The 13,097-nt window shown below is 31.2% G+C and overlaps 1 protein-coding gene and 1 long non-coding RNA gene across 5 annotated transcripts; both read left to right on the top strand.

Annotated features, from left to right (window-relative positions):
• The first annotated feature begins 1,832 nt into the window (after positions 1-1,832).
• On the top strand, positions 1,833-6,852 carry LOC139512812 (uncharacterized). 4 transcript variants are annotated; one of them, XM_071300731.1, is made up of 3 exons: positions 1,833-1,953; positions 4,187-4,282; positions 4,703-6,852. In XM_071300731.1, the coding sequence occupies exon 3, from the start codon at positions 4,709-4,711 to the stop codon at positions 6,791-6,793; it is 2,085 nt and encodes a 694-aa protein (XP_071156832.1). In that variant the 5' UTR covers positions 1,833-1,953; positions 4,187-4,282; positions 4,703-4,708; the 3' UTR covers positions 6,794-6,852. The 4 variants fall into 4 exon arrangements, with proteins under 4 accessions (XP_071156832.1, XP_071156830.1, XP_071156831.1 ...); XM_071300729.1 differs by having other exon boundaries at positions 4,698-6,852; XM_071300730.1 differs by lacking the exon at positions 1,833-1,953 and adding an exon at positions 2,497-2,604.
• Positions 6,853-9,868: 3,016 nt separating this feature from the next.
• On the top strand, positions 9,869-11,738 carry LOC139512811 (uncharacterized). The gene is made up of 3 exons (XR_011662339.1): positions 9,869-10,250; positions 11,006-11,085; positions 11,645-11,738. It is a non-coding gene; the product is annotated as an uncharacterized lncRNA (long non-coding RNA).
• Positions 11,739-13,097: the final 1,359 nt, after the last annotated feature.

The following is a 13,097-nucleotide window of genomic DNA, read 5'->3' as shown; positions in this document are numbered from 1 at the left end:
CAAAATGTACACCATAAATCATCTTCATATTTTAATATGTAGAGGTGGTGTGGTAGAAATATTCTTTTTGGAAAGTAAACTCTCCCTTTTTGAATTTCTCAGTGGAGAATGTATAATAAAAAACAACAGTAGTTTATACATGTCCTCGTGAAGAAGAGTCCTCTGCTATGCAAATAAAGTCATCATAGATACCAGGATTAAATTTTGTATTTACGCCAGACTCGCGTTTCGTCTACCAAAGACTCATCAGTGACGCTCGAATAAAGTACGAAGTTGAAGAGCATTTAGGACCAAAAGTAAAAAGTGTTGCCAAATACAGGCATCAACAGTCATGAAATCCAGTCTCTGTATCAGTAAATACTCAACGTTACCAAAGTAAGCTCAGTGAATTTAACCTGTTTATTTGAAATCACGCCGACCAACAATAAAATATTGAAGGCTCTACATCTGAGCTGGTGTCACACACGACTATAAGAAGATTGATCCTATGCAATTCCCACATTATTTCGGTTTGATTACTAGGTTATTGCAATACACAAAAGCGCTTGGGCAGATTTTGATATTTAACTTCCTTTTTGTCTATGTGGCGAGTTGAATATGCTTACGATCGCTTTACCCTCCCTTAACCTGGGACATTGGTTTAAGTGTACAACATCAACACATACTTTGAAATTAGTTGAAATGAGATACACGTACCTCTTATACGATCTCTAATAAGCACAAAAACACATAACAAAATGACAAAAGTTACTTAACGACGATCAAAGATAACTAGCAGTTACTGAGAGCTAGTTCAAAGCATAATTTTAACTATAAATGTGATTTAAGACAAAATTGACAGTCAGTTAACTTCTAATGGCATTACGGCAAATAATTCATAATAGTTCATGGAAAATCATAGCCTTATGCAATGCCAAGTTATAAGTATTGACAGGTTACAATACCATAACTTTATTGCAGAGAAGCAAAATCTTAAGCTTATTATTTTTTGTCAGTGTTTAATGTATTGCTTAACATACAAGTATATGCGTAATTTATGTAATCATCGGTATTATTCTTGAAATTTCTCATCATATTCACGTTTTTCTTTTACGTTTGACCAGTTTTGCCCTGAAACGTTTTTTCTAATTTATTGCCTTAATTTTTTCCGGTTGTATAAATATGAAAATTTAAAACCTAAAATTCACTTTAAAGAAAAAAATATAAGAGCAATCAATCAATTTAAGACAACGACTTATATGACTTTTAACATAGCAGATGTTACAAATTAAATAAGAAAAAATAAAGACAAAACAAGGAATGAATTGTGAAAAACTAAATACTGTACCACAAATAAATCCCAAATGCATGAATAAAATTACCGACCATAATTATCAGCTAAAATTCAATAAACTATATATTGGTCCTTCACAAAATATTTACAAATATGTATGTTTTCCTTATAGTATCTACAGATGCACTACTTAACTTAAAAAATATTAATCATATTCATTATCAAATCAAACATTAAACGAATAATTAGCATATTTCATTTACATTGCTGTCATGTCTATCATTATAGTTTAATTATTACAAATACAGTTCGTCGAATATAATTGTCTCTGATTTATGAACAATAAACTTATGATTTTTTACAACGCCCGATACCTACACATAGGTTTTCTTGACAAAATCAGAAAACTCATCATTATTTGAATTCAAATTCTTTTCACAAACCATTGTGATATATAAAATTTTACATCAACCACGTTCCAGGAAAAACACATTATTTATGCTTATAATTGAAGTAATTACCACTTCCGGTTCTTATTGTAAGTTTTATTGGATGATGTTACAATGTGTTTGTTAACATTATTTATCAAAACAAATAACTTTTACACTATTTTTGGGTAGTAAACATGGTTTCTCATACTGTGCCTCTTAGTTCCACCATTATAACTATAAATCAAAGAGGTAAGCCAGATTTTATTAACATAATGAAACGCCAAATCCACATTTAATTACATAAACAATTTCAAGAGGAATAAAAAACAAACTTATTTCATAAAACATATAGGATATCAATTTAAAAAAAGAACCTTGTGTTACGTCTAATCTTCAGATTTGAATTTTTTTTATTCCCTTCACTGTTTATTTAAGATTTTAAGCTGTATAAATGGAAATAAAATGACGAATCATATGATTCAAACAGTGATACGGATATGATATACGTCTATCCAACGGGTGCACGGTTGCACCAACCAATTGTTGTAAATATGTACAGTTTATCAAATGATTATAATTTTGTAGTTTGCATATTAACCAAACACACCATCCTCTTCATCAAAACAAACGAAAATGATTTCAAGCTGAACAAAGCGAACTATTTAGATAAAAAAAACCAGAAAGGTATTTCTCATTTCAATACACAAAAATCATACGAGTGAGTAATAAATTTGTTAACATTGTAAATAATAATCATTATTATGATATTTCATTTGAAACGATCGATCAAATAAACACTTAATGTTAAATGTAAAAATTGTTAGTAACACATGACAGCAATGTCACCTAGCTCACTGTCATGAAGGCTGCAAGCAGGTTTTGGTCTTTTACACTTAACAGGTAAGGCAATTACGGTTTTGCACTTCCGTGTTTTAATATCAGAAAAGAAACGCCCACAGTTACAGTTTTTGTCATTTTCTTTAAATATTAACTAAGATCAATTTCATCAATTAATCGGATATTTATTTTAGACCGATTACAGCACTACCTATAATTAATGGTGTTTTTTTTCTAGTAAGGTTAATGACGTATTGAACATACATTCATTTAAATATGGTTGATGTTTTAACGATATAGTTTTCTGAGCTTTTAGACCACCGATTATCGCCCTTTTGATCCAGACATTTATGAAAAGCAGTTCATGCAACTGGCGTGACAGTTATATAAACAAATTAATTAATTAAAGACAGTGTTTACAACAACATACACGTTTGAACGTATTTTCATATTATGCATTGACTTTAACTGGTAGAAAAACAGTAAAATACACAACATTGACGTTTATGCAGTGACACCCACCTTACAGACCGTTTCTATTCTCATAAAGTTCTGACACTGTTGAAAATTTAAAAATAAAAGTAATGTTTAAAATAGTATATGGTTGTGGTTTTCAAAAACACTTATATTTAGGAAAGTAAGTCAATATTTATTTTTATTTTTATTGGTTCGATTGTTTATGGCGTTTGTTATCTATCAAACATTTTGTTTTTTTTCTTATTAAGGGAATATCAATTATTGTATACAATAAACAAATATCCCTGCATTTTAATTATTAAGAATTTTACATTTTGTATGCTCTGTAATTTGTCAAAATATAAATAAAATATAGTCATGCCGAACTAAAACAGCAAGCTGAAAAAGGCATTTATTCTGACGAGTTAACCCTTTTTATAGTTTATTAATTGTATATCGTACTGTAACACCACTGTCTTATGTTAAGGGGAGGGTTGCTGGTGCATTCAAAAGAGTTTAACACAGTCACATTCTGTATATGACTGTCTAAAGCCAGGAGCATGTTATTCTGTTGTTGTCGTTTGTTGCTGTGTAACATACTTGTTTGTTTGTTTAATATTTTGTACATAAATTAGGTCGTTTGTTTTCTCGTTTGAATTGTTGTATATTTGTCATTTCGGGGCCTTTTATAGCTGACTATGCGGCATGGACTTTGGTCATCGTTGAAGGCTGTATGGTGACATTTAGTTGTTAATTTATGTGTCATTTTGTTTGTCGTGCAGAGTTGTCTTATTGGCAATTATACCGCATCAGCTTCTCTTCATATTTTTTGTTTGTTTACCAAGGCTATTGTTCCTGAAGTAAATAGTCTTTTTGTTTTACATGTTTTTATTTGAAATAACGCTGTATACAATTTAAAACACAACTATATCTAATTAATAAATATTTTTTTTAAATTGCAAATTACAGAATTAGAAATGTGTTTCCATTGGTAGTATGCACCATACATTTTTTCTGCCATATGTGTTAGTTATATATGTATCTCTGCTTTTAAGTTTTGGCAATCCTTAATATTCATTCTTCCATTATAGAGAACTCACCTGTAACCTTGGTTTAATATTCATGGTACTAAATCTTATCTCATCTGGTGTTGGATTTTTGTTCCTTTTTAATTATTTGTTTGTTACAGGCACACGCAGAATGTTGAAGGATTAACCACGTTTGTTAGGGCTAACCTGGGGCAGTGATTTTACACAAAAGTGTATTGAAAAAAACAACTGGAAAGGTATGATCTCTTTAAAACATTTGCTAAACGCTAGTTCAAAGCCCAGTTTCCTTGTAATTAAGTGCCCTAACTAAACAATGATTCCACACACAAGTGCACTTTTGATCTTTATTTTTATTTGTTTTTGGTTTTAAACTTTAGTTGAAGTATTTACAGCAGTATAATGTACGTTAATTTGAACGCATTTAGATTTGAACATGGATTTTTTTTATTCATTTCTGTAATCCACTACTGAAAGCTCTAACCATTACATTATACATACAATATATAATTGTGTTCGTGAGCAAGATATTTTCGACATTAAATTTGTAAATTATGAAATTATCTTTTGCAACACACCACCTATCACTTAGAAGCAGAGTTATTTTCAAATGATCGTTAAGATGGTTTATTATGTATGTATTGATTATTTCAGAATAGGAAGAGATGAAGTTAATATTTGCACATGTCATACTATTGTTAATCTTCAATGCAAATGGACAGATACAACGTAATTTTTTCGGAGACTCGAAAGGACAACATGTATTATTTGATCTTCCTGACGTTTTCCAACCTTCAAAACAGCATCAAAGTAACAAAGTTAGTGATGACTACGCCCATACTATATATGATTTGTTTGGCAATGAAGCAGACAGTGATGACCAGGTTATATATGCCCCTGGTGTTGCAGCCTTTATACGACCAGCCAGGTTAATTGCACATGAGAAGAATACAATAACAACTCATACAACAGAATTAAAATCAACAATAGGACAAGTTGAATCTAAAGTAGTTCATTCGGAGGAATTTTCCACTAATACACGATCTAAGCCAAGAATTGATCCTCAAAATGTAAAAAAGTTTGGATTACCAGAAGTTAGTATGATTGATAATCTTTTCAACCTAGCCGATAACACAAAGCACAACTTTCCAGCAATTCAGTCCGAGAGAAATAACGAATTGATGCAACCATTGGACAACACATTATATAATAGCGATTTAAATCCTAATAGAAAAAACAACTGGAAACAAAGCTTTGAAAAACGAAAATGGATTCAAGAATTACAAGAGGCGAGAAAAAAACAAATAGAATTTCATGAGAAACAGACGAAAACTCAATTTGGACTTTCACCTTCACAAGAGCTTGTTCAACAAATTAACAAGAAGCCTTTTATGGAAACTAAGAAAATTGATAGAGCTGCACAAGAAAAACAAATAATAGATATGATCACACAAGGTTTACACCCATTGCAGGAAATGATAATGGACGATAAACCAAAACAAAGGACACAAAAGGCAACCGGTGAAGAATCAATAAGTGAAGTACGGGGTTTACATTCTCTTCAAGCATATTCTAAACCTGAGTCGTTGGATTTTAGTCTTTTTAACACTGATTTGAAAAGACCTGTTGGTTCACATTATCTCTCTTCTTCTGCTAGCAATTTCCTAAAAACAATGAATGACTTGAGGCCGAGCGCAGGAGTCGAAGCCATACATAGTGATTATGGTTCATCAAATAATTATGGCTCTCAAAGTAAAAACGAATATGGATTACTACAGGATTACAAACAGTTTGTAAACAAACTTCCAGCAACGGACTACTTACCATCTAAAATAAAGGAACCAATATTCCACATGTTTTCTACAGATAATATTGCGTCCCCCCAAACATCACTTACTTTTCCTTCAAAATCGTCTGATAAATTTGGACTTCGGCATGGCATAAACAACCATCATAACATTCTGGACTACTTCACTGGTTCAGAAATAAAAAATAACAATCATGGCTTAATATCATTTGAAAGTAAACCAAAAGAATCTGTTTCTAGTGATTTTATTTCACCTCCAATTCAATTACCTAAACCAATTCGACAAACATATTTTGATGGTAGGGATTATCCTGGGGTAATTTTAAGTAAAAACACAGTTACACAAGGGCCACTTTTACAAGATAAGTTTCCAATTGACATAAGTAGTCTTCCAACTCTGGAGCTAACGGCACATTATTTGCCGGTTGCAATAGTTAAAGCAAAAAATTCAAAGAATTCTAGGGTACAGTTACCTGCGATTTCAATTCCTAGAATGAATCGACCAAACTCAATTCAATCAAACGCTCTACTTCCCTGGGTGAGTAATATACTGCTTCCTTCATTATCTCTTAATAAGCTAACAGAAAAAAATATTAAGGAAACAGCATCGTTTTTGAACATGCGTGGCCAATTAATAGATACAGTGACAGAAACAAAATCTCGAAAACATTTTAACTTCACACAACGATTTAAACCATTAGTAAGAGCATTGCTTGCAGCACCAATAAGAGCTGCACAAAGATCACCAGGGATGGTTCCATTATTAGTTAGTAGATCACGGACGATTCCAATTAATGAAACACGTGGGAAAAGAAGGCGACAAAATCCAAATTCAAGACGACGACGGCCATTATCGAATCAAAGAACTGGTAGCTTACAACCCTGGAGACAACGATGGGGACAATCACAACGATCGTTGGTACCAGTCAATCTCAGACAATGAATTCCTGCCTTGTTTTATATATCATTTTGGTGTTTGTGTAATAAAACAATAAAGCACGATTCATTATTATGTCTCAAAGAATCAGGTATTACTCATCTTGCATCGCTTGCTAAAGACTACTTTTGATAAACAAGATATTAACTCGAACTATTCTAAGAAATTGTATTTCCTGCATTATAGTTTTTAGGAAAATGACTGTCATTCTTCAGGGATAATAAATGCATTACTCAAAGTCTGATTAACCTTTACAGGATGTTTCATTTATTTTTTTTGCAACCGTGTTAAAATATGGAATAGGTCTTCAATAATTACCAAATGCGATGGGTTTTATTGGACTTATTTTGACATATTTTGTCGTTGTTATATTTCTATGACGGTCACAATGGTTAGACAATGGAAAAATAGATCCCTACTGAAATTTGTCAGAAACCTAAGAATGATTCAGGCCAAGATTGTCTCAATTGGACAAGTTCAATTGGAGAGTGTATTTACTATTAGCTATTTTCATTTGGGGAAAATAAATTACAGATAAAATGAACAATGAGGACAAACAAAAATCAAACATAAATATATTCGACATTAGAACAAAATGAAAGCTTTCATATGATATTTTGTCTCCGAAAGCTATCGTCTCTTTATCAAGAGGAAGAAAGATAAAACATCTAATAGGTTAAAACCATGTCTGTTTCGAAGAAAGACAAACCGTCGTGAGAGTAAAAAAAAGTTCTTAATTGGCACAGATACGACCAAAATTGATTTTAATCTAACAAATCGGTCATGTATGCACTGTACTCTAACAAATATGTGGTTTTATTGGCTTTGTAGTTTCCCTTCTGGGCAAATGAGCAGGTCGTATCTCAACTGTACACCTTTCTGAATGAAGGTCGTGTCTTCAAATTGTGACCATGAGCATGATGGACCTTTAGTTCTATTGCGACGATATTCTGTATCAAAATGTTCAAAAACTTTTTTATAAAATGTCCTTTTTTCCACAGTATTTTCATATGCCCATTATATGTTTTTCTTGTCTTTTTGTTTTACTATTATACCATCTTTATTGATATTTGTATTTTTTTAAATCATGTGTAACCACTCAAATGACTACAATCTACCTTTTTTATAACATCCATGGTAATTTAAAAGATTCCCCATATATGCAATAATTAAGTAGTTTAAAAGAAATATTGAAAAAACCAAAATTTATAAATTATTCATGTGTATAACTAATACAAATGATTCATATTAATCATAATCTAAAAGTTTAAATCAGTTGCTTATTGAACGTTTTATGTAAAAACTGGCAAATAAAGGATGTTCTGACTCATTGTCCATAACAATTACTGCATATTTTAAAGCTAAAGCCTTCCTCATCCCTTTCACTAGTTGTCTGTCTGAATATATTATGGATCATGTTAGCGTTTTCATATTACTTAGCAGAGGTTATCCTGACATTTATCGTAAAGTTTCTGTATCTTGATATCTTCTCAATAAATATTGACATATGGTAGGAAGCTGAAGGGCATGTTTTTTGGAGGTTCTCAACAGAATTTGTGAATTTTGATTAGCTTTTATACTTATACTTATATATCTAGTCGGATAAACCTTTTATCAATCATGCATGCAACAAAACAAAAAACAAAATGATTAGTATTTCCACTTAAAAATATTCATTTTCAATCTTCTTTTTTTGTTATTTTGTAATGCTTCTACTAGTAATTGAGAGATAAGAGAATATAAAATATACTTAACTTTATGTTATGCCGCAAAAAACATCAATGAGTGCGTTTAGGAAACCTTTGTAAATAAATGTATGTGCAAAGCAAAGCAGAGTACATTTTGAACTTTGGCGTTAAAGTTCGACTCTGTGTCTTGTTCTTGTTCAAAGCAAGGTTCATATTCATTTCACCTCAACATGATCTCGTTCTAAAATGCATTTAAATTTTGCCCTTCGGTTGCAAAGTAGTTATTTCTAGCATTTACCAATATCTTGACCATTGGTTCTGAATTAAAATTTCATACTGAGATCAAGGACTCTTTATGTATCCAAGAGATAAGACAAATGTACAATAAGATGAGACTAATTCGATAAAAAAATATACGAACATGGATAGCCTTTGGTCTAATCAGGTATGAAAATCTTTCTCAAAGACCATCTTAATCTAGATAACATTTCACTTTTAATGTTTCTTTTTACATACTTTTGTATTTACTTACAAAAATGTATGTCTGATTAAACAATGACTATTAAAGGTAGGATTAATTGTTTTCTTTCATCTATATTTCACAGCAGGGTATTTCAAAGAAAAGTTTGACTTTTGCTTAAAGTTACATGCTACATATGTGTGTTATTCAACATTTTGCTGATTGGAATTTGTTGTTAAAAAGTTCTGCTGACAAAAGCTCGGCTTTTTGATATTATTTGATAATCACTTTTTTTTTTGAATTTAAGATTTATACTTATGTCTGTACAAAATTTGAGATAGGACGACGATAATATAATAACAAATGCTGATATTGCATAAATTTTGTTTGTTCGGAATTCTCAAAAAAAGTATATGCAAAACCCAATTACAATGTTTACCTGTCTACATATGAACCTTTATGTCTATATATTAACATGGTTCCTACACGTGCATGGTGCTCGAGATATTCAACTAACTTATATTGTATATGTCAAAACAAAAGCCTTTGAAGTAAATTATAATTCATCCCATACTTCGACCTTAACATTTTAATGAATATTTATAACAATTGTAATAACTCACAGCTATGGCGTTACATAAAATATTGTATGTCAATTATTATTACGTACATAGCTTATTATCTTATTATGCTTCAATTATTAGTTCAAAAAGTATCCTGAAGCAAAAAAATAAAACAAACGAAAAAAAACTGCCCTATCTTAAATAAATTAAAAAATATGCAAAATCGTAATTAAAAATTAGGACATTCAACAGGAAGTCAACATAAAAATAAAATAAAAGATGTGATATTATTATTAATGAGACCAAACAAGAAGATGTAAACAACTACAGGTAATTCTACGATCTTCGACAACGAACAAAGCTATAGGTGTAATACCACCAAATCATGATACGGCACATCCGGTTGCATACGAAAGTAGGTCTAAAAAAATATTCCCTTGAATTTGACAGTTGTAGAAAATTAACCCTGCATTTCAATGCACTTAATTTTTTCTGAGTCATAAACATGTATGTTGGGTGTCTGAAAGCATCATTCTTTGTTTATTTGATGGTCTTATAAAATATTTTGGAAAGTTAAGGTTACCTAGTTACCAAAGCAGGTAACCAGTAAATAATAGTGTAAAAATTGGGTTGTTTACTTCCGGTGCTGGTTACTTTCTTATATGCAATGAAATGTAGTGTGAAATTTTCACTGTAGCACTGGACAGGATTAAACTTTATTCATGCAAAGTATTTCTTTGGTTGAAATAAAGGTAAATACTGTACATTTTTTTTTAAAGTGCCAATTTAACAAAGACTAATAGGGGAAAATCAATGGTGGTATTACACCTATTTAGGGAAACTACACGTGCACTGGTGACCTTATTGTACTTTCATTTTTAAAAATTATTACTAAACTAGTTCATACGTTGTAAAAATGGACTATTCGGAATGGATTGAGACACAGAAAGCACGTTTGAGGGAAAATTGCCTTGAAATGGGGGTTTACGGGTGTTTGCTAAGTCAAATGGGTGGACAGACAAGGCTGTATTCAGTGTATAGTGTTAGGTTTCCTTGGGACAGAAAAAAAAGAACCTTGTATGGTCACAGATTTGCATACATGTTGCACACTGAGAAATTTGACCTATCAGAGGAATTTGATGTGTCTCATCTGTGTCATCAGAAGAGATGCATTAACCCTGAGCACTTGTCTTTCGAGCCGCCTCATATTAACCAAGACCGCCAAGTTTGTCGTGGTACACACCCAACAAGGTGTCGAAAACACAAACCCTACCAAGACTGTTTGATTTAAAATGGTAAAACAATAATGGTTTTAAAGAGAAGTCTTATTTTTCTTCATATGATATAATTTAATTTATGAAATACACTTTTGAATCAACATACATATATTACATTGCGACCTTTCTTATAGCTTGCCATGCTAATCCCCATTTTACGTGAGCCTCTGTGTCAAATTTTAAATCACCTTTACAGTTTTGTTTATACAACATGTGATTTTTCATTTCAGTGTTAACCATGAATCTGACAAGCATTCTGTTGAAAAATCTTATATGTGAATTGGTCTGCAGATGACACTTTAGCATTGAGGTATGTATCAACTAATGTCATGTTTTATTTTTGTTTTGGCCGCAAAAGTTTACAATTTGCCATTGTGCCATCTGTATTTTACACCGACAAAACATCATCTAAACACTTGCCTTGGATTTATACACATCAGAATCCAGTCTCACATACTTAAATTTTATAATTCGTACCAATTTTTTTTTTACCAGCATTCAAAGGGACATAACCCTTTTTAAAACCATTTTGATGTATTTTTTATTACTCTTTCTCCTCATTTTTTAATGTAAAATACAAGAAAGTGGACTTTTCAGGTGTAAATCTATTAGAAATATACTGCAATAAATAAATGAAATGATTTTGATATCAGTAACAATTATGATTGACTGAAAGGGAACCGTTATTTGTCATACTCGGGGAACAGACCAAAAACTCAAGTTACACATAAGGGCTTATAGAAACTTCGGTGGAGACTGTTAACATTTATAGAAACAGTTCTTTCAGCTAAAACACTTTAATTGTTGATTTGACATTACATTTCTTTCATTTTTTCTGGGAAAATAATTACATTTGCTTTATTTTTTAGGCAAAAGATATCAAATTTTGATGAAAAAAGAAGGAAGAAGGAAAATGGACCAAAACAGACCAAAACAGACCTTCAAATGAACTCTAAAAGGTGCAATAAAATTGTATATTATCTTAAAGTTGTCTTTTGTATCCTATTTAATTGTTTGAATGCTTAGATCATGAGTATATGATCAGATATTAGTCAACACTGCATTTTATAATGATACACTGAAAAAAGGATTTTTCGAAGAAATAAGACTGAAATCGCCGTAGGATATGACCTTACATTATAGTGATTTTCTCTGAAACTATAGATCTGACTGAAACAAAACTTGGCAGTTATGCTTGAAATAACTTGCAATTGGAGGGAAAAAAATTACATTAAGTTTATTTGACATTTAGGTGTTCTTTAGGTGTAATACCACCAAATCATGATACGGCACATCCGGTTGCATACGAAAGTAGGTCTAAAAAAATATTCCCTTGAATTTGACAGTTGTAGAAAATTAACCCTGCATTTCAATGCACTTAATTTTTTCTGAGTCATAAACATGTATGTTGGGTGTCTGAAAGCATCATTCTTTGTTTATTTGATGGTCTTATAAAATATTTTGGAAAGTTAAGGTTACCTAGTTACCAAAGCAGGTAACCAGTAAATAATAGTGTAAAAATTGGGTTGTTTACTTCCGGTGCTGGTTACTTTCTTATATGCAATGAAATGTAGTGTGAAATTTTCACTGTAGCACTGGACAGGATTAAACTTTATTCATGCAAAGTATTTCTTTGGTTGAAATAAAGGTAAATACTGTACATTTTTTTTTAAAGTGCCAATTTAACAAAGACTAATAGGGGAAAATCAATGGTGGTATTACACCTATACATATGATCGTTTAATATGAGGTTAACATTCCTGATCAGTTGCAAATCAATGACACCATAGACAATTCGGAAGAAATCATGGCAAAGTGAATACACTGATGTCCATTATTATTTCAAACAATGAAACTGTTGCTCCTCCTATATATTGTCTTTTTCATTTTTATCCCGGTTGTTATTGAAATCTACAATTGACAATAATCATGTTTGAAATATTGAATAAATACTTAATTCAACAACAATGTGCAATACTAATGAATAAATATTTTTTAAAATCAATAAAGCATATTATTATCAATCTTGCATTTCATTAACTCATCTTTCACCTGTGTGTAAAAAATAGTTCTATTATTCATTTATACAGATAGAAACGTATATTGTCACACTGGGGAATGTTCGGTGGTTTTTGTCCTTGTTTGGTGTTGTTGGTCATATAATACAAATGTAAGCATTAACGCATTTTATATGTGGTTATAAACTTTGTACCAACTTTGCATGTATCATACTTCGACTTGTACTGGATTTGTCAAGAGAAAACTTCGTCTAGAACAATTGTATATTCAGCCTATATCGACTCATACTCTTTTTAAATGTAG

The sequence above is a fragment of the Mytilus edulis genome, chromosome 2 (genome assembly GCF_963676685.1).
Source record: "Mytilus edulis chromosome 2, xbMytEdul2.2, whole genome shotgun sequence".
Lineage (NCBI taxonomy): Eukaryota > Metazoa > Mollusca > Bivalvia > Mytilida > Mytilidae > Mytilus > Mytilus edulis.
This window is presented reverse-complemented; position numbering and strand designations above follow the sequence as displayed.

What these genes read in the sequence shown, in the direction of transcription:
- LOC139512812 (XM_071300731.1), top strand. Translation starts at nt 4,709, where the DNA reads ATGAAGTTAATATTTGCACATGTCATACTATTGTTAATCTTCAATGCA.